The sequence below is a fragment of the Orcinus orca genome, chromosome 5 (genome assembly GCF_937001465.1).
Source record: "Orcinus orca chromosome 5, mOrcOrc1.1, whole genome shotgun sequence".
Lineage (NCBI taxonomy): Eukaryota > Metazoa > Chordata > Mammalia > Artiodactyla > Delphinidae > Orcinus > Orcinus orca.
In genome coordinates, this window is record NC_064563.1 from 78,212,498 (window position 1) to 78,234,183 (window position 21,686).

The following is a 21,686-nucleotide window of genomic DNA, read 5'->3' on the forward strand; positions in this document are numbered from 1 at the left end:
ATTAAGCTAAATATGCTTTTTAGTTTAGAAAGATGAAGGCCATGGGATATGATTTAAATCTATACATCATGAATAATTTAAGCACACCAGTGTATGTCTACTTATGTGGTCAATAACAGACCTGGAAGGCACTTAAGTACTTGGAGGAACAATAAGACAAAATACTAATACAATAGTAAGAACATTTACAAAATTATTAACCAGAGAGATGATATAGCCTAATTTTTAATTTAGAGTAAGAGGGCGTCCAGAAAAGAGATAAATTATGAATCTGTAGTAGTTTATGAAGAGCTATTGGGAGTAGGTGATGTCTTTCCCTATCTTTAACTTCCCAAATGAATGAGACAGTATGTGATCAACTCTTAAATGCTCATTGAGATTTAGAGGGACTGATATGGCATGCTTCCACAAAGCATTCCTTGGGACTCCTGCCGGTTGTATTCTGAACAAAAATGAGATAGTGGTTTGCCCTCAGCATGGCAATCTTTATGTTTTATGTCATCATTTTCAGGTTGCTCCCTGAGAAAAGACACCTTGTAAAGGTATGTAATAAATACTCATAGCTTGAATTGGACACTTAAAATGGTGCACTTTATTGTATGTAAATTTTACTTCAGTAATGAAAAACATACACATAACTATTCTGTGAATGACTGAATAAAAGGTGTTGGTAGTGAATGTATTTCTATTATCACCAAGGTGTTTTTATGATGCACTCACCAAAACTTTGTTCATATTTGATATTAAGTTAGTCTTCTCATTTTATAATTTGATATTAAATCATTCTCATATTTTTACTTGTCCTCTTAAGTTTTAGGGGAGCAGAGCATGCTTCAGATAGGATGAAAAAGATGATGTTTTAAAAACATTGAGAACACTATTCTCTTGGTGGAAATGCTCATTCTCATGAAGATTAATTGGCCTGATAGTATGAAATGCCAAGGTCATTTATAGAGGTGCTAGCCTCATAAGTTTTTTAACTGTTACAGAGGCACACACACACATTAAGCCACTTCATTATGGGGTCACAGAAATGGGTGAGGCTAAAGTAGATCTTCTAAATATATGATTTTCTTAACATAAACTACCTTCATGTTGGAATAATCTAAATCAGTCTCAAATTTAAAGTAATATTAATAGTTGTGATTTATGTTTTATAATATTCTATTTAAATGGGGTAGGGAAGGAACTTTCTGGTGTTCTTTCCTCCAAACTAAACTAGTAAATGAGGAAATTCCTTTGCTCCTAGACTCAATCTTTCCCTAGCCCTAGTCACACAACTTTTGACTAGTACCTATATTCCAGAATTATAAGGCTTTTTCCTTCTTTCCCCTTAGTCATTAATATCCTATGCTTACTTGTTTTAAATATAGTTTATCTTTTAGCTGTAATTCTGACTGGTTTTTTTTTTCCAACTTTTATTTAGACCAAACTTTTTCCACAAGCTGTTTCTTATTTAGAGAAGACTTTTCAGGTTCGTAGACCTGCGGGCACCATATTACTTAGTAGGTATGTCACATTACACACAGGTCATTTTCTTCAGTTGTTTAGTATTTAGTACTCTGCCCACCCCATTCTGTCAGTATGGCAAATTGTGAGTTTTATACTGGAGTATTTTATTATGCTGGTTCCTGGAGACCAAACTGTAAGATATTTAAAAAGAATAAAAGAGCATCTGTTGGGTAATCATTCTTTTCCCGATTTTCCATTATGAGGTGACCCACTGGATCTTTTCCTTGGGTATAGTTGTACCCTTTTTCCCATATCCCCTTCCTTCATGTGTACAGTATTGGCTTTTTCCCATATCCCTTTTTCCCATATCCCCTTCCTTCATGTGTACAGTATTGGCTTTTGAAGTATTTGAGTGTTTGAAAACCCAGATCAGAAGAATTTGCCATGGAACCAAAATTCTTTATTAGACTACTTTTCTAACTAAAATAGTAACTATTATAAATGAAATAAACATAGCAGCTACTAGTTTTTTACAATGTTTTAACTGCTGTGAACTCATCTTTATTTTTTTTTTGTAATTAAACTTTGATGTACGAATGAACTGAAGACAATGTGCAACAAACCAATACCAATACCTTCGGAAGGAAAATGATCACCATAGATGCTGTACTGGGGAATGTGCAGAGCATACAAGATGTGGCCCCGTTATAGTGCCTGAGGAGCACCTCCAGGTATTTCACCCTGCTCTTAGCAATGTTCTTATTCTTTAGGATAAACTTATGACAGATTTTCAATCTGTGATTGTCACTAAGAAGATTTTACAGACTTAAGTTCAAAAGCTTCATTCTCTACCAAAAGTAATCACAGTTAGGTGTGCTGATTTTATTCTTTCATTGGTTTTCAAGTGAATTTAATTATTTTTTTCTTTTTTCAATTTATCTCTGAGGCTGCTGAATCGTTTCTGCTTAGGACTTTATCTTTGCCCTCCAAAACATCTTTTAGCAGCTATATACCTCAGAATTTTTAAAGGGCAATTTAACATTATCTCTTCAAATAAAAATAATGTGTATGCTTTAACCCAACCTGGAAATGTATTCCATAAAAATACTTATAACTATGTAATATATGTTCAAGGATATTCTTTGCAAAACTATAAATATGCCTATATTAATATTACTTAAGTTATGGCATAACCACATAATGGAGCACTACACAGCTGTTAAAGAATGAAGTAGAAGGACTTCCCTGGTGGTCCAGCGGGTAAGACTCTTTGCTCCCAATGCACGGGGCCCAGGTTCAATCCCTGGTTGGGGAACTAGATCCCACATGCATGCCGCAACTAAGAGTCTGCATGCCACAACTAAGATCCGGTGCAGCCAAAATAAATGAACAATATTAAAAAAAAAAAGAACAAAATAGATCTTTATATGCTGATTTGGAAAGATAGTTAAGCTTTTAAATGGAAAAAAAAGTTGTAAATCAGTATGGGTAGTTAGTCTATTTCATTTAAAAATTAAAAATTATCATCAATTATTCAGCTTTCAGTAAAGCTGAAATAAAAGCATAAAAAATAAGAAGTGTATACACACATATAAAAAATTATGAAGTAATCTGGAGGTATACATATATAAAAAATCTGGAGACACATAAAATTTTAATGGTTTTCATTGAGTTAGATTATGGAGGGCTTTTATTTGTTAACTTATACATTTTTGTAATGTTCTGATTTTTCATATTAAGCATCTATTATTTGTATCAGAAAAAATATAAAAAGTTTAAATGTGTAAACCAGAAAGCCAATTTATTTATACCTATATTTTGGAAAATATGATTATTGCTTTAGCTGCTTTTCTCTATTGAGCTGTGTTCTCTCATTACTTTTAGAAAATGAATACATTATTAAACATTGACTTTGTCAGCAAAATTAAGCATATAGTTGAAGTTTACTTTATAATTTTTTTCTCAGAGTATTTGAAGCTCACTAAAGGCTTTTAGAACCCTGTATATTGGCACTAATACAGCTAACTTACTCAGCTTCCATTTCTTTTATCAAATTTCTTGAAAGCATAGAGGGTTTGGGGAACATGTTTAAAAATTGAAACAACCTGTTAATTACATATTTATCTCTTTTCCTGAGACATTTAGAGATATTTCGTAGACATTTTAAGGCATATTTCTTTGCTTTTTTTCTAAGGTATTTTTGTTTTTAATTCTTTTGGCTTTTTCAAATTCTGCTTTCTACTTATCTTCTTGGGGGTCCTGATTTTTTTTTTTTAAATAAATGAGAGATCATGTAAAGAATGCTATTAAATCACAGCTTTTCTTAATATCAACTATTAACAGATTAAAGTAATTGAATTTTAAAATTATAAATACATGTATTAGAGAAGCAAGAGTAAACAATGTAATGAAATGAGAATTTCTGTCTTTTCTCTCTCTGCAAGCATCACCTATGCCTTAAAAAAAACACCATTTACTGATTTTCCTATTTATAATTTGGAGATTATGATTGTTTAGGAACTTTGATAGAAGAAGTTCTCTAAAAAACGTATGTTAAAAGGGCAAAGTTTGCTTAGAAAACTAGAAACAAAGGTAATATTACAAGATGACTTTAACTTTTTACCTTATATACTTTTGTATTATCTGAATTTTTAACAAGATACATGAATTACTTATAATAGGAAAATACTTCCAGTAAATAAAGTTTTTTATTAATTAGTTTTGAAGTAACTATAGATTCACGGGAAATTGCTAAAAAAAATGTGTACAAGAAGGTCCGTTGTAATTTTCACCTAGTTTCAGGGTTTAATAAAACCTTTTCTATTGCTGTCTTTTTTGTACCCTGGTTGCATGCCCTTTATAAATAGCAATTGTTTGTTTTAATTAATATTATACATTTATGATTATAGTATATAAAGTAGAAATTTTAATAAAATAAATTTAAAATTAGAGATAGGAATTGAGTAGAGAGAGGTATGGATTTTGATAAAAGCTGAAGGATAATAAATAAAAATTAAATCATACATATTTAGAGTCTGGATTCATTATAAATTAAAAGTCCTGATAGCTAACCTCATCTCTGGTCTGTTTTTCCGTTGTTGTCCCCCATGGGCATAGCAATGCAGAGTCTGCTGTGGGGGTAAGTGGCCCTGTGGAGCAGTGGGTGTGCCAGACCAAGAGGGAGTCCGGGATGCAGACTTTGTTCTTTATGTTGGTGCTCTGGCCACTGAGAGGTGCAGCCATGAAAACATCATCTCTTATGCAGCCTATTGTCAGCAGGAAGCAAAAATGGACAGGTAAACTTTCCCCTGAGACTTATTTCCCAAGATCTAAAATAAGAACTCTTAAAACATATTCTAAGTGTTGAGAGTACAAGAAGTTTGCATTTGCGAGATTACCTCCAGTAGTAAGAAATGGCATACTGCCTGGATTGGGGTGTGGTGGGGGAACCAGGTTATACAACTGCTATGCATATGGTAATATAAGTACCAATTCCAAAGGAAAAGTCTACTGTCAATAGAATTTTCTTTGAAAGTGATGACACCTCTCTAAGGAAACAATTTGAACTTTAATTTTAGCACTTCTGTGCTGAACTGTAAGATGTTCAAAATAACTGTTCATCTAATTGTCATATCATTATGTCCTTCACTTAGCTTAATTATCTCTAAAAAATTTAGAGTCCCGGAACTTCCCTGGCGGTCCAGTGGTTAAGTCTCCACACACTTCCACTGCAGGAGGAGCCACTTCAGTCCTCGGTTGGACTAAGATCCCACATGTTGCTTGGCCAAAAAAAAAAAAAAAAAGGACTCTTTTTTTTTTTTTTTTTTTTTTGTGGTACGCGGGCCTCTCACTGTTGTGACCTCTCCTGTTGCGGAGCACAGGCTCCGGACCTGCAGGCTCAGTGGCCATGGCTCACAGGCCTAGCCACTCCCTCTTTTTTATTTAAAAAATATTTCAAAAATTTTTTCTCAGTGAAGCAGCCTTGAAATAAAGTTGTTATGCATACAGAAGATTGCCTGTTACACACCAGACAAATCAGTTAAAGGCAGTAGAAACTGGTATGTCTCAGTATAGTTTGTATGTGACGTTCTCAAATCTAGGAGAGTTAATGTGACCACATTCAATGGTCCAGTGAATGTAAGGACCGTTGCCGAGTTCCTGAACATTCATCTACCTATCAAAATACTAGCTGACTTTAAAGAGCTGTTTCAGTTCTATTGATAGCTAATTAATTTAAGGAAAAAATGAAATTATTAGTAGGACCAAGTATCCAGTACAAAGGAAACACTAATATATGCTTCAGAATTATACTGTCAATACTGAAGGTGGTAAGGAGGTCAAAATCAGCATCATGGATTATGAAAGCAGTCTGTTAGCATGTTACTATATAATTATTGATCCATGAAATAAACTCAAAAATCTTTAGCTTCTGAATGTTGAGAATGCATCGAGTCAAATATTTATTACTGAAGAAGGAAGTGCTATATGGTTTTGAAGATGTATATGTACTATTGTTTAGTAAAAAGGATATATGTATTTAATAGATTGTTCCTTTTTTCCTGAGAAGCTGTCATTAAATTTATGAAATTTTATAATTACTGGTGTCTCAATATCAAGGAAATATGGTATTTGAAGTGCTAAATGAATGACAAGTTACTTGATAAAATGAGATACTTCTTAAAGTAGGTGTCTTTGAGAAATATACCTTCATAATAGCAGTGCTGCAGAATCATGGCTCTTTATCTTAATTTGACCTAAACCATATGGATTGTGCACACACACAATCTCATTTTTAATATACTGTTGAGTGTCAGAAGAACATTGCAAAACAGTGTACATAATACGATTTCATACTTGTTTTAAAAATCTGTGTATGGGGCTTCCCTGGTGGCGCAGTGGTTGTGAGTCCGCCTGCCGATGCAGGGGACACGGGTTCGTGCCCCAGTCCGGGAGGATCCCACATGCCGCGGAGCAGCTGGGCCCGTGAGCCATGGCAGCTGAGCCTGCGCGTCCTGAGCCTGTGCTCTGCAACGGGAGAGGCCACAGCAGTGAGAGGCCCGCGTACCGCAAAAAACAAAAAAAAAAACAAACAAAACTTCTGTGTATGGACTTGAATGTGCTAAGGTAAAAGTCAAAAATAATTAGGATTACCCACTATCCCAATTTTCTCGGGAGTACCCTTGGTTTAGCCCTGAAAGTCCCATATCTCGGGAAATCCCTCAGTCCTAGGCAAACCAGGATGGCTGGTCACTCTAAAAAATAAAGCACCCCAATTGTTGATAGCAGTTACCTGTGATAGTGGAATTTAGTGGTGGTAGTTTGTAAAATAGGGAATTTTTACTTTTTTCTTCATACATTTCTATATGTTTGGATATATAGCTTTTTCCAATGAGCTTTAATTACTTTTTTAAACAAAAGACATGTTAAAGTGAACCTTATGTATTAGGAACAGAATGGCTTCCCTGGGGAAGTAGGGAGAGGGATATAAAATCCCATGCTGAGATGGGTCTGGATTAGTTCAGCTCCTTTCAGCATCTGATAATACTGAAGGTACTTAAAGTATCTAATTGTCTTTTGGGGAGAGAATCCAACATAGGAGTTATCACACAGATGAGAATCCCATAGCCCAGAGATGCATCTCACTTTCTTTTCACTGCTATTATATTTCTTTAAGGCACTTGAACATTTGGTTCACTTTAGGTGTGAATGACTAGCTGAAAGAATAAATGTTCCTCGTGTCAGTGAATCTGAAGCTACTCATGTATGTATTCTCATACATGGGGAAAATTTTGGTTGCTTATGAGGAGAATGTTGATGTTAGAAGAGCAATATCTTAAGTTGTTCTTTTTGAATCTTTTTAGTAGTAGTGAAACTTTCCTTCAAAACTGCTATATTGCGTTAATTCATTCCATAAATATTTGAGTGCTTAATATGTTGCCAGCAGACTAGGTGAACAAAATAGACACGTGTACCTGTCTCATGGAACTTACAAATTACAGAGGGAGTCAGATGTTAGTTAAATACTGATACAAATAGACATGTGACTTCAAATATGATAAATACTTTGTAGAAAAAGACAGGGTGTTGCAACATAAAAGAGAACAAAAGGGGGAAACATAATTTAGATCAACTGGGCAAAAAAGGCCTCTTTGAAAAAGTGAAACTTTAGATATAACCTGAAAATCGATAGGCTTCAGCCAAATAAAGAGCTGGAGAAAGAGCTTATGTTAGGAAAATGCTGTGTCTACCTGTTGCTCTTAGAAGCCACTCCAGTGGAAACTGTGCTTGAGGATGAGAGCTTTAGGGGATGCGTTGGAGGGAGAAGTAGACAGGGCTGTTTCATTCTAAATGCAGTAGGGGGCTTCCCTGGTGGCTCAGTGGTTGTGAGTCCGCCTGCCGATGCAGGGGACGCGGGTTCGTGCCCCGGTCCGGGAAGATCCCACATGCCGCGGAGCGGCTGGGCCCATGAGCCATGGCCACTGAGCCTGCGCGTCCGGAGCCTGTGCTCCGCGGTGGGAGAGGCCACAGTGGTGAGAGGCCCACGTACCGTGGAAAAAATAAAAAAAATAATAAATGCAGTAGGAAGTTCCTGACAGGGTTTAAGCCTGATAGTGACGTTTATTTTATATCTTAGAGGTCACCGTGGCAATATTTTGGTGAGTGAATTATACTCATACTTTTCTAAGTGCAAGTCTGTTGTTTTCAAGTATGAAGAAAGTGCACTGTATGTTTTTTTAACTAAATAAGGCAAATGTTACTCTGTAAATAGGCCATCACCATTTGGGGAGGTTTGTGGTATTTCTATGGTAAAATGTTGAGGTAGTGTTGGGAGAAATACCTTGGGGTTCCTTACTGTTTGTCACAGCTTTTGAAAGGCAGGTGGGTGCGTGGTGAAACTGATTGAATTACTGTGGGTCCTCGTGAGCTCTTGGACTCTCAAGTTCTAGGCTCAGAAAGAGATATAGAATTCTGTAGATTCTAGAAGGTATAGAATACTGTATGAAAGAAGATAATAGGAAGATAAAAAACTTTATGTTGGGCTTCCCTGGTGGCAGTGGTTAAGAATCCACCTGCCAATACAGGGGACATGGGTTCGAGCCCTGGTCCGGGAAGATCCCACATGCCGCAGAGCGACTAAACCCATGCGCCACAACTACTGAGCCTGCGCTCTAGAGCCCACGAGCCACAACTACTGAAGCCCGCGTGCCTAGAGCCCGTGCTCTGCAACAAGAGAAGCCACCGCAGTGAGAAGCCTGCGCACCGCAGCGAACAGTAACCCCCGCTCACGACACTAGAAGAAAGCCCATGTGCAGCAACAAAGACCCAACACAGCCAAAAATAAATAAATTTTAAAAAAAATTATGTTAATGAAGGCATTATTGGGACAGGAGAAAGGGAATAGTGAAATGGAAATCAGAAGGTTCAGCAACTTGCAGCAACCTGAATGATTTGCTTATTGTCCTCTTTTGTACCTACTTTTCCTCTCTACCTACTTGTCTGTCCCTGTGCCTATATATATAGTGAAATGCTGAAGTCAGAAATGAATTTTGCAAGAAAAATAGTGTTATAATTAAAATTTTTTAGTTCATTCCCTTTTTTGGTACATATTGACATACTTTACAAATTCACACTGAAGTATAATTAACTGACTCTATCCTCTTGAGGGAACAGCTGCTGATTAGCAATGTCATAGGAGAACACAGGTATATGTCTGGAAAGTAAAAGACAGTGAAAGTTAGATGTTATGTTGTAAAATGACATTTGATATTTCACAAAGATTTTTCTGACCTTGATCAGTTTTTGATAGAAAAATATAGGTTAATAAGTATAATACATATTGTCCTGGAATATAATTAAAAATTCAATGTCTGTTTTAACAGGCCAATTGCAGGATATGCTAACCTGTGTCCAAATATGATCTCTACCCAGCCTCAGGAGTTTGTTGGGATGCTGTCTACAGTGAAACATGAGATTATTCATGCCCTGGTAAATTTTGCTGTTAACTATTGTTCTCTCCTTCATGCCTTGATTTTCTGATTATACTCTCATTTTGATGTATATGTTAAAATTTAAGATTTTGTGGCTTCTTAGATCGTGTTCAGTAAAACCTAGTTGAATAGACCTCTGCCAGTAGACAATTTTTAATGATTAGGATAGCAGCTCGGTTGACTTATACTACCTAAAATAATGAAACAAGTAAATCCATTGGGCAAATAGGAGTTTTGAAAAAATGATTAAGCTTCTTAAGAAGAAACTTAGTAATTAAAAAAAATTCACTTTCATCTAAAATGATAGCTGATATGTTAATTATAGATCTTTCTTATCTCTTACAGAGATCTCATTTCTAAAAGTGTTCTTGGTCTATTTAGACTTTCTGAATTTTATATATATTAACTGATTCAGAACTTTGCTTTTCCCCAATTGGTCCAAAGTAGTAAACTTTTACAGTATGTCTGGGGAATTAAATAAAGTTGCCTAAAACCTAGGAAATGTCCTCCTGATGTCATTCATGTGTTTAGAAAATAGATGGGAGTAAAATGCAGTGATTAAGAGAGAGAATGGGACTTCCCTGGTGGTGCAGTGGTTAAGAATCTGCCTGCCAGTGCAGGGGGCACAGGTTCAATCCCTGGTCTGGGAAGATCCCACATGCCACGGAGCAACTAAGCCTGTGCACCACAACTACTGAGCCTGTGCCCTAGAGCCCGCGAGCCACAACTATTGAGCCCACATGCCACAACTACTGAAGCCCACGTGCCTAGAGCAGGTGCTCCACAACAAGATAAGCCACCGCAATGAGAAGCCTGCACACCCCAACGAAGAGTAGCCCCCGCTCACCGCAACTAGAGAAAGCCCTCATGCAGCAACGAAGACCCAACGCAGCCAAAAATAAATAAATAAATTTATAAAAAACAAAAATTTTTTTAAAATGGTAGCACCCACTATAGAGTACATTATTTAAAAAAAGAGAGAGGGAGAGAATGGATCACGCAGATCTAGGTGTGAATCTCCTTAGCTTTACTGCTAAAAATCTTTGGGATCTATTACAAATTATTTAGCCTTTGTAAGCCTCTGTTTCATCTATAAAATGAATATAGTAGTACATACTACAATGGATTTTTTTCTTGAAGATTAAATAAGACGAAACATAAATGGCTTAGCACCATGCTCTACATAGTAAGGTATAATAAAATTAGTGACTATCATTTATTAGTCTTATTTCATGAGCTATTATGTATGACCTCAGTCTTTAAATCAGCAAATACCTTGGATAATTCAGTGAAACTCTAGTGTATCCAGATAGCACTTCTGGTCTTCAAGTAAGGAGATTCTAAAATGAATCATCTCTTTTCCTTTTATTAAAAAAGTAAGTTAAACCTGCTATTGTGATGAAAGATAAGCATCATTCTAAGTAACATTTTAAGCTTTAAGCTCCAAAAACAATAGATACTTGATGTTGAGAGAACCAGAAAAAAACAGCAGGTTTTAAGTCTAGTATATAAGTGAACATGAATGCAGAGGTCCCAGATATGAGGTAAATTAGGTTATGAACAGGCAGGTCACAAAAGAAAAGGTCCAATTGGCCAAGAAGTATATGAGAACGTACTCAGATTTACTTTAGCAATCAGGGAATCTCAAATTAAAGTCAGACACCATTGAATATAAAAACATGTGTGAGAGTTACTATGTACATTGACTTTAAGGTAGTGATCACCCCTGGGAAAAGTGGGAAGAGAAAGGGTGAAGGTAATGGGCCTTCAACGGTATTTATTCTGCAGTGTTTTATTTCTTAAAAAAAAGTCTGAAGAAGACCTGGCAAAACGAATATCTTAAATCCTCTTAAGGGGTATACCTAAGTTTCTATTAGATTTTTAAACTTTTTTGTGTATTTGAATTATTTAAAAAATTGTAAAAACCTAGGAAATTTAAAATATTAGTTTGTCTCAAAAACCATCCTGGAGGATGCTAAGAATTAAATGTTTAACAAATACACTTATTCCCTATAAAGTTATATATTGCTCTAGCTATCAAATACAGTCATTCCTGGTTCTTTCAATACCAGATAAGCCTTCTGAAATGTGAGTGCTTAGAAAAATTTTCAAATTGATATTGTGGAAAAAAATGTGTATTTAGAATATTATGAAAGATGAGGCACAGCATACTATTTTAAGCTTTATATAACTTCAGTGAATTGTATATTAAAAACTGTTTAGATTTTCTTACCTGACTCCATTAAATGTTCTTTGCATCTTCAGCGATTAAAAAAGAAGAAATGTAGGAATAAAAGAATACTCTGGATTCCATTAATCATTTTGGCAAGCCTTGAATGACACAGGCCACAGTTATGTAAGCAAAGACATTTGCCAAAGAAATAGATTAATTAAGTGATCATTTGTGATTGTTAGTTATTTGGATATAAACTATAGCATAGTCTCAGTGTATAAAACATGCTTAAGGGCTTCCCTGGTGGCACAGTGGTTGAGAGTCCGCCTGCCGATGCAGGGGACACGGGTTCGTGCCCCATCCGGGAAGATCCCACGTGCCGCGGAGCTGCTGGGCCCCTGAGCCATGGCCGCTGAGCCTGCGCATCCGGAGCCTGTGCTCAGCAGCGGGAGAGGCCACGACAGTGAGAGGCCCGTGTACCGCAAAAAAAAAAAAGAAAGAAAAAAAAAAAACATACTTAAATTAGTAGTTACAAAAGCACTTTGTTTTAGTTATTAGGTTAGGAAAGAAAGTAAGAAAAGAAATCTCACTAATGAAATAGGAGATATCAAATGTCAGTAATTTTTTTTTTTGCCCATTTTCTCATCTTATTTGGGAGAGGGGATAGAGAATGGGAATTTGAATACCTTTATGTGAAGTAGCTACTATCTTATTAAAATTGAAGACTTCTTTAAAATACTGTCTAAAAATGTGATTATAAACACACAAATTCACATTGTAAAAAACTTTTAGAAATACAGATGATTTTACACATTACTCTACCACCAAAAGAACCACAGCTAACATTTCGATATATGTTTCCAATCTTTTTTCCGAAGTATACACCCCCGCACATAAACACACATTTATAGTCTTTTTTATTTTAGATATAGATATATATTAAATATGGACTTTGGTATCAAAGACTTTGAATTTTTATGAGTGATCTTACTAGCACACCCCCCTGCTCTAAACTGTATTGTTAATTGTTGTTAATAGTAACATTTCCCTGGTTGCAATTGTAGAGTTTGTTAGTAAGTTCATGTGAAGAGGACCAACTATTATAAATACGTCTTTAAACAAATAAATGCATTGTCTATACCAACCAAAGAATGTCTTCGTTACTATTACTTTTGGTTTCCTCACTTAGAATTATCTCAAGTAATTGAAATTTAAAATTCATAATATGAAACACTTAATTTCAGTCCAATTCCAGTATATGGCAAGTTCCTGTAGAAATATTGGCCTGACACTTTTATGTGGTTGTATCAGTGTTCTCTTTTGATAGTGGCATGTTGTGATATCTATAGTCAGATTTGATATTTTTCACTGTAAGACATTTTGAACTTTTTCTTACAGGGTTTCTCTGCTGGGCTATTTGCATTCTACCATGATAAAGATGGAAATCCTCTAACTTCAAGATTTGCAGATGGTCTCCCACCTTTTAACTATAGGTATTTGGTTTTTTATCTTCTTGTTCTTCTCTTTTAGGAGAGTGCTAAGACTAGCAGCTGAGAATCATAGCATGTTAAGTTCCATAAATAATAGTGGCTTTATGGCTAGCCTAAGAAGATTGTATGTCCTATCTTATTAAAACAAGATAGGATATAAGGGTGGGATGAATTGGGAGATTAGGATTGACATGTATACACTACCATGTGTAAAATAGCTAGCTAGTGGGAACCTGCTGTATAGCACAGGGAGGTCAGCTTAGTGCTCTGTGATGACCTAGATGGATGGGATGGGGGTGCAGGGTGGGAGGGAGGTCCAAGAGGGATGGGATATATGTATACACATAGCTGATTCACTTCATTGTACAGCAGAAACTAATACAACATTATAAAACAATTATACTCCAATTAAAAAAAAGAGTTCATTTAGCTTCACCTTTTCATTTTACAGATGAAACAATTGAGATGGAGAAAACTTAAGTGATTTATCCAAAGAGCCAGGACTCTTTGCCAGGCAGAGCTCTTTTCCACCACTCTGTAGCTTGTATTACTTTATAGGAGAGTCAGGCCATGGGAAAATATGGGTTGGTTATAGTTTGGTTTTTTAATAATTATTGCCTGTACATGGCAATATTTACATGTTAACTGGTATTTTATTTAGCTCATCATATTAACAGTGACCTAGAGGTTCAGGGCCTAAAAGAAATAATACCAAGAATTACTAAAAAAAAATTATCAAGAATTTTATGTAGAATATCAGTCACAGAACTATAACCATTTGCATGCATTTATATAAAAAATGAATCTCTAAATTAAGAGCACATGTCCACAAAAAGACATGAAAATGAATGTTCATGGCAGTTTTGTTATTAATAAACAAAAAATGGAAACCACCCAAAGGTCCATCAATAGAAGAATGGATAAATAAATCGTGATATATTCCTATAACCAAAAACTACAAGGCACTAAAAAGAACACATTATTGCTGCATGCAGTAAAGTGTATGAATATCACAGTTACAAGTTTCAATAAAAGAAGTCGTAGTCCAGGGACTTCCCTGGTGGTGCGGTGGTTAAGAATCCACCTGCATGGGCTTCCCTGGTGGCGCAGTGGTTGAGAGTCCGCCTGCCAATGCAGGGGACACGGGTTCGTGCCCCAGTACGGGAAGATCCCACATGCCGCGGAGCGGCTAGACCCGTGAGCCATGGCCGCTGAGCCTGCGCGTCCGGAGCCTGTGCTCCGAAACGGGAGAGGCCACAACAGTGAGAGGCCCGCGTACCGCAAAAAAAAAAAAAAAAAAAGAATCCACCTGCTAATGCAGGGGACACAGGTTCGATCCCTGGTCTGGGAAGATCCCTCATGCTGCAGAGCAACTAAGCCAGTGTGCCACAACTACTGAGCCTGTGCTCTAAAGCCCGTGAGCCACAACTACTGAGCCCGTGTGCCACAACTACTGAAGCCCACGCACCTAGAGCCCGTGCTCCACAACAAGAGAAGCCACCACAGTGAGAAGCCTGCGCACCGCAATGACGAGTAGCCCCCACTCGTAGCAACTGGAGAAAGCCCGTGCACAGCAACAAAGACCCAACGCAGCCAAAAAAAAAAGTCATAGTTCAGTTGTATGGAGTTTAAAAACAGTCAACGGTAAAAGACAGATTAGTAGTTTTACTTGAAGCCGCAGGCTATTAAATGCCATACAAGTTGAACAGATTGAGAGGGGGCATAAAGAAACCTTCTCGGGGTGCTGACACTCTTTCATCTCTTTATCAGAGTAGTGGTATATGGATGTAGAATACAAAATTAATTCTCACACAAAGATCTCCATTTAGGTAGCTAGAAGTAAATATTAAAACAGATAGTACTTTATTCATCATAGTATTTTTTTAGAGTACATGTGAAGAAACAATTCTAATGTAGAAATACATGTTTTACTTCCTAGGTTGTGTTCGTTTGGTGGTATGGGAGAAGTCTGGTCTTTCCTAAGAATTGTGGTCTTTATGGGAAACACATAAATAGTGAGATAGGCAACATCTACACAGTGATGTAGGTAAGGAGGAGAGAGATTACTACACACAAGAACCATTGTTAAGCTGATAATTTGCGGTGCTTTCTTACATTCGGGATATTCCTCAAAAGCAGGAAATCTTACAGTATAAATGGACATAATATAATAATATGAAATTCAGGTGTTAGACATAGAAAGAGTCGGATTTGGCCCTAACCTATTTATTTGGAGAAACCATTAATCTTGAAATGTGAATGATGAAGAGGATATTGGAGTTATTAATGAGGTAAAAACTGATTATTTTCTTGTTGGCTTTGTTCACTATTTATGTTTAAACATTGCCTTGCCACGGAAAAAGGAAAGGAATTAATAATCTTTCTAAGGCATGGGCATAAAAGGCATTTAATCCTTTTACGTTCAACCTATTTGTATCCTTGACTCTGAACCGTGTCTCTTGTAGACATAGTTGGATCATGTTTTTTTTTAATGCATTCTGCCAGTCAACCCCCTTCTGTTCCCTCTGGCTGCCAGATTGCTGGTTTTCACCATGATTGTGGGCTGTTGGTTTTCAAAGCTGCCACAAAGCTGGAGAGAGGGCATGGGAAAACGCCACAAAGCTTGCTGTTCTTACTGAGATTCATCCATTTTTCTTAAAGAAGTGCTTCCTGGATTACTACAAGCCTTTGGTTAATTTCCAGAGTTCTGAAAAAGTTCATTTGGCCAATTTTGATACTTTCCCCATTGCTTTCACAAAGTTCAGGGGTCCTTACTCTGCCGTTTTTACTGACATTTGTCTGGAATTTATTTCTGTATATGGAGTAAAATAGGGATTTAACTTTGTTTTTCCTAGTAGGATAAACAGTTTTACAGCACAGTTATTAAGTAAATTATGCTTTCCCACTAAATTAAAATGTCACCTTTTGTTAAGTTTTGTTATGTGCAGTACTAGGATATGTCTCTAGACATGCTTTTGTTTTATCCAGTAAATTTGTTAAGAGGAAGTAATTCATTGTCATCTTAGCCAAAAATTAGCTATTTGAATTTGAGCAAGTTACTTCATCTCTCTAAGCTTCTGTCTCTTTACCTGCAAAATAGTGATGATAATCTCATAAAGTTATTGAAAAGATTAAATTAGAAAATGCTATCAAGTCTTTGCTTGCACTTGGTGTATAGTAAGCTCAAATATTTTAATTTCATATTGATATTCATAAACACTTTTACACTTAAAGTGGTGGTGAATTTGCAAAAAGGACTGTCTTTTTATTCTTTAATTGCAGTCTTGGATTATATCAATGGAGTGATAAAGTAGTTCGAAAAGTGGAGAGATTGTGGGATATTCGAGATAATAAGAGAGTTCCTCACACTGTGTATCTTCTAGTAACACCTCGTGTTGTTGTGAGTATCACTGAACTTCATGTCTCATGAGCCATCTGCTCTTTTCGTTCATTATGGTCCCTTCTTTACTAATCATTATTGTTTAAGATCTAATGATTAAATTTCAAAGCCTGTAGTAGGAAACATAATATAAAGGCAGTACAGTAAAGCTACAGGCCAAGCACAATCTGAGGAAACAGAAATTTGGCGATGACTCTTATGGCTGCATTCTACCCACTGCTTTAAGTTGTGATACCAGTGGTCTGTTGTGATACCTCTTAGGATCCCTGGTACTACATGCATAATTGCTGGTCCTTTCATTTGGAGTCTGTTTTAGTCAGGGTTCTCCAGAAAAACAGAAGCAACAGGATGTGTTGAGAGAGAAAAAGATAAAGAGATTTATTTTAAGTAATTGGCTGGTCCAAAATCTGATGAGGTGGGCTGACAACCTGAAGACTCAGGGAACAGTTGTAGTTTGAGTCCAGAAGAAGTCGGCTGGCAAAATTCCTTCTTGCTCAGGGGTAAAGTCAGCCTTTGTTCTATGAAGGCCTTCAACTGAGTGGCCCATTTATGTTACAGAGTGATCGGCTTTACTTAAAGCCCACTAATTTAAATGTTAATCTCATCCAAAAACACCTTCACAGAAACATTCAGAATAATGTTTGATCAGCTATCTGTGGCCCAGCCAAGTTGACACATAAAATTAATCATCACACCCTCTTGTTTAATGACAGAAACCTATTCTCCCTTCTCCCCCTTCCTTGACTACACACAGCTCCTTCTGACCTCTGAACTTTTGCACTGCTCTTGGGATATTTCCCATCCCTGGAAATCTCTAACTGAAGGACAGACGAAACCAAATGAACAAAATTGTTTTCTAATGAACAACTTATTTTTCTTACAAAAACTATATCCATAATAAGAGCAGTTTATACCTGCATTAAAATCATTGTTGACACAACAGTTGCAAATGGCAATCATACCAGTCTATAACTTTTTTGAAATATATGACTTAAAGCCAAAATCTTCAAATAGAGGAAAAAATATTAAGAGAAATAGTAGTTCAATAGCAAAGAAAAGTGTGACAGTATCAAAATATTTAATTATATTAAAAACTATATTTTTAGGGCTTCCCTGGTGGCGCAGTGGTTGAGAGTCCGCCTGCCGATGCAGGGGACACGGGTTCGTGCCCCGGTCTGGGAAGATCCCACATGCCGTGGAGCGGCTGGGCCCGTGAGCCCTGGCCGCTGAGCCTGCGTGTCCGGAGCCTATGCTCTGCAACAGGAGAGGCCACAACAGTGAGAGGCCCGCGTACCACAAAAAACAAAAACAAACAAAAAAAAACTATATTTTTAAAAGACATTCTCTCTTCTCACCAAAGTAATTCTTTAATGACTACTTTATTATATCCAGTGTGGTAAGGAGTTTGCCGTTATGTTGTACTTTTGTAGGGTTTATTTACTTATTTTTTTCTGATTATTAGGATGAAGCACGAAAACATTTTAACTGTCCAATTCTGGAGGGAATGGAACTTGAAAATCAAGGTGGTATGGGCACTGAGCTCAACCATTGGGAAAAGCGATTATTAGAGGTCAGTTTATTTTAGAATTTTACTAGACATATTTTTTCTTTAATAAAAGAATTCGTACTCAACTTATTCAAACATATAATAGGTTATAAAGTAAAAAAAATTAAAAAGTCCCTTTCCCCTTTAGCTTTCCAGATGTAATCACTATTTAAGTTTTTTAAATATCCTTCCAGAAATGTTAGATAGATAGACAGAAACACTGACACACAGTTTTTTTTTAATAGGTTCATACATTTATGCAACTTTTTTCATTTAACAATATATCTTAGACATCTTTCCAAGGCAGTATAAGTGCTTCTGCTATCATACAATGTATGCTTTCCTAAGGAACCTCTTTCTTCAAAATCGAACACTAAAAGTAACAAGGATTGTAGGAAACACAAATACCAGGTTATTAACAAAAGCAATAAGTCATAATAAAAGTACTAGCTCAGTCTGAAAAGACATCATATTTCCAATAAATAAACTCCTGTATTTACTCTTCTTTACCTTAAACAATAGCAAAAGGCAATGGTAGATAGATGGGAGACTATAAATCTGAATAATGGGGACAAGAGTAAAATGTACAAAGGTAAGAGAACAATGCAACAAACACTTCGAAGACAAAGCCTCTGGCCATACTGAGCCAGTTGGAAGAACATGGAGTGAATGAGCATCATACACAGCACAGCACTCCTCTGTTGCTGTGTTCTGCTCTCTTAGTGTATTTTGGTTTTTTGTTTGTTTTTTAATTTTTATTTTATATTGGAACATAGTTGATTAACAATGTTGTATTAGTTTCAGGTGTACAGCAAAGTGATTAATTTAGCTGCTATTGCTCCATTGCACAAAACATTAAAATCCAGAGAGGAATCATTATGAACCAACATGATTCCATCTTATACTGATGTCATTCCCTTATTTACTAGTCTCACATGAGCTCATTTACATTACAAAAATACATGCATTAGTAGAATAGACTGTATACATGGATCTACTTATTTTTAAACAGCTACATAATATTATATGAATGTAAAAACAGTCCTTTTTAATGAATAATTATGTTTTAAATTTTTTGTCTTAAAAATGTTGTAATGAGCAATTTATTTATATCTTCAGTGCCTTACAGGAGTGGCATTCCAGTAGGTGTTCTTTGGTTCAACTAAACAGTCAGTCAAACCTATAAGACCTAAACAGGTCACATTCAAAAACCATTAGAAGGATACAAGAAAGAAAGTACAGCATGCCAGCATGTCAGAGTCAGGCATTTCTCTAGTGCTCTACACAGTAGTCTAACGGCTGTCATCCATGCCTCTCTCCCTCTCCCTCCAGCTCAAATACCATAAGCACAAGACCATAATAGAGGGGTGCAAGAACCAGCCTGGCTTAGAAGTACCATGTCCCAAATAAGAACCAACATCTTTTTTTAACAATTTCATAGACATAACTTCCAGATGCCTGTAAGGGACATACCCATAAGAATCACTGCACACAGAGAAGTCCAAAACTGTGGTTTACCAACAGGTATTCATGTTCATTTATAGTAATCCCAAGTCTAGAGGCATAACAGGTGGTGTTTTTTCCTTAAGTCCCGTTGCCTAGTAACACAGTTGACATTCCACCCTTATTAGGTTTCCAGGGGAGCAGAACTAGAAAGTTAATGCAAGATCAGATTTGTTTATATAGAAAAAGGAAGGATAAATCCCTGGAAATGGAATTTCTGGGTCAAAGGGTATATATGTGTGTGTGGGTATGTGTGTGTGTGTATTTTTTTTTTAGACGTCTGTTTAAATAATTAAATAGTTGCAGGTTACATACACCATGATCCAAGTTAGCAAAATTATGAAAAGAGTGAAATTAATGCTTGTGCTGACTGTTCTTATCTAGGTGACCACAAAGTAACAGTGATAAAAACTTACGGAAGACACGTACACTTATTTCTCACATGGGAATAAGTTTATTTTCCTTAAGCAGTTTTCTCAAGTGATTCCCTTTAGAAAGCTGTAGATTGTCCAGAAATGAAAATTTACTTAGTTTTCAATAGAAAACTTGAGAGTAGTCATTTTATTAGTTTCATTAACTGCTGCCTTTCCTCTGAAATCAACTTTGTGTCCTTGAACTATTTTTTTTAAAAGATGATATTAAAGTACTTGAGATGGCCATCCAGTGTTCAACATAAAGATTAGCAGAATACGGGAATTCCCTGGAGTCCAGTGGTTAGGACTCCGTGCTTTCGCTGCTGATCAAATCATGGGTTTGATCCCTGGTCTGGGAACTTAGATCCTGCAAGCCGTACAGGCGCCCCCCTGCCCAAAAAAAGGAATAATCAGAGCTTCCCAAAGATAGAATATGCTTCCTTGAGAGACAGTGAAGTCCTTACCATTAGGTGACCTCCTGGTAGGAATTTTATTATACAAATTAAGACACTGGAAAAAAAAAAAAAAAACACATTGGGTAGTTAGTAGACCTTGATATTTTGGTTCCCTCAGGCAACTCCTTTGATCCTATGATTCTGTGATACTTGTTTTGCATATTAATATGTGATCGCAAAGTATAGAAAGTTGGTTATAAAAGCATTTTCTTTGTAATTCAGGCAAGTATTCCATTCCCCACTCCATTATCTGGGCATCTGTCTCAACCACCCACTTTACTTTGCCTGAATAGTGTAATGTTTTTACAGTATTTCTGTTTCCATATATTTATCTTCATTTTTATCACAGAGTTCTAAATGCTAGTTATCTATCATTACAGGGAAATTGTATACACTATAGACATTTGAGGCAGAAAGTAGATTTTGCTTTAAGCTTCAGTCTTGTCATCTTAAAGACGACTTATGTATTCCACTATTTTAAGTCAATATTTTGTCAGCCCTCACACTTGCAACATTTTAAATATACATCAAAGCACTCACGGAAATTATTGGGACTTGCAAGGAGTCCAGTCTTCTAATTAAAATCTGTTGGTGATTTTCAGAATGAAGCAATGACTGGTTCTCACACCCAGAACCGAGTCCTCTCTCGAATCACTCTGGCGTTAATGGAGGACACTGGGTAAGACAGCTGTGAGAATTTTATATGAATTGTTTATTAAAATGAAATGAATATTAAGATTACTATTAAGATGAAATAAACATTAGCTTAAGAAAATACTGACATTTTACACTGAAGTAAAATGTACCTATTTTTAAAATTTTGTGCAGTTAGCTATCCATTACCTGTACCACCTCCATTCATTCATTCAGTAAATGTTTGAGACCCTGAGGTGTATAGTAATGAATAGAAATAAATCCCTGGCATTATGAGATTTTTTAATAAGTAGAGGCCATGCGGATATGAAGGAAAAGCTTACCTAAACAATTTTTTTTAATTGTAAGTGAAATTGGTTTATGTATAGATTCCTGGTTTTTAAGGCAGTAGAACTTTCTTGTAAAGCAATAGAATACAGTTTTTAAATGACTCCGGTGGGAGTCTTTTTCACTGTGGGTTCCTGGGTTGTTTTTTTTAACAAGTCTCAGTTTTTGATAGCTTCCTTGCTTTTTGGTATAGCAGAATGTACCAGGCTGATCTGCACATACCCTGTATCATCCTACATCTGGCATTAGCCAGTCTTCCAAGGAGCACTGGAATGTTCCTTTTGA

The 21,686-nt window shown here is 36.3% G+C and overlaps 1 protein-coding gene across 4 annotated transcripts in view; it reads left to right on the forward strand.

Moving 5' to 3' along the window:
• The window catches only part of LMLN (leishmanolysin like peptidase), a 79,166-nt gene that overhangs the window by 20,481 nt on the left and 36,999 nt on the right, over positions 1-21,686 (forward strand). For 3 of the 4 annotated variants that reach the window (XM_033403852.2, XM_004278805.3, XM_033403851.2), the window contains exons 3-11: positions 512-542; positions 1,427-1,509; positions 2,060-2,183; positions 4,570-4,748; positions 9,333-9,438; positions 13,012-13,106; positions 16,386-16,503; positions 17,966-18,073; positions 21,023-21,099. In XM_033403852.2, the coding sequence (XP_033259743.1) occupies positions 512-542; positions 1,427-1,509; positions 2,060-2,183; positions 4,570-4,748; positions 9,333-9,438; positions 13,012-13,106; positions 16,386-16,503; positions 17,966-18,073; positions 21,023-21,099 (921 nt within the window). The remainder of the gene's footprint in view (positions 1-511; positions 543-1,426; positions 1,510-2,059; positions 2,184-4,569; positions 4,749-9,332; positions 9,439-13,011; positions 13,107-16,385; positions 16,504-17,965; positions 18,074-21,022; positions 21,100-21,686) is intronic. The other variant, XM_033403853.2, reaches the window with a different exon arrangement.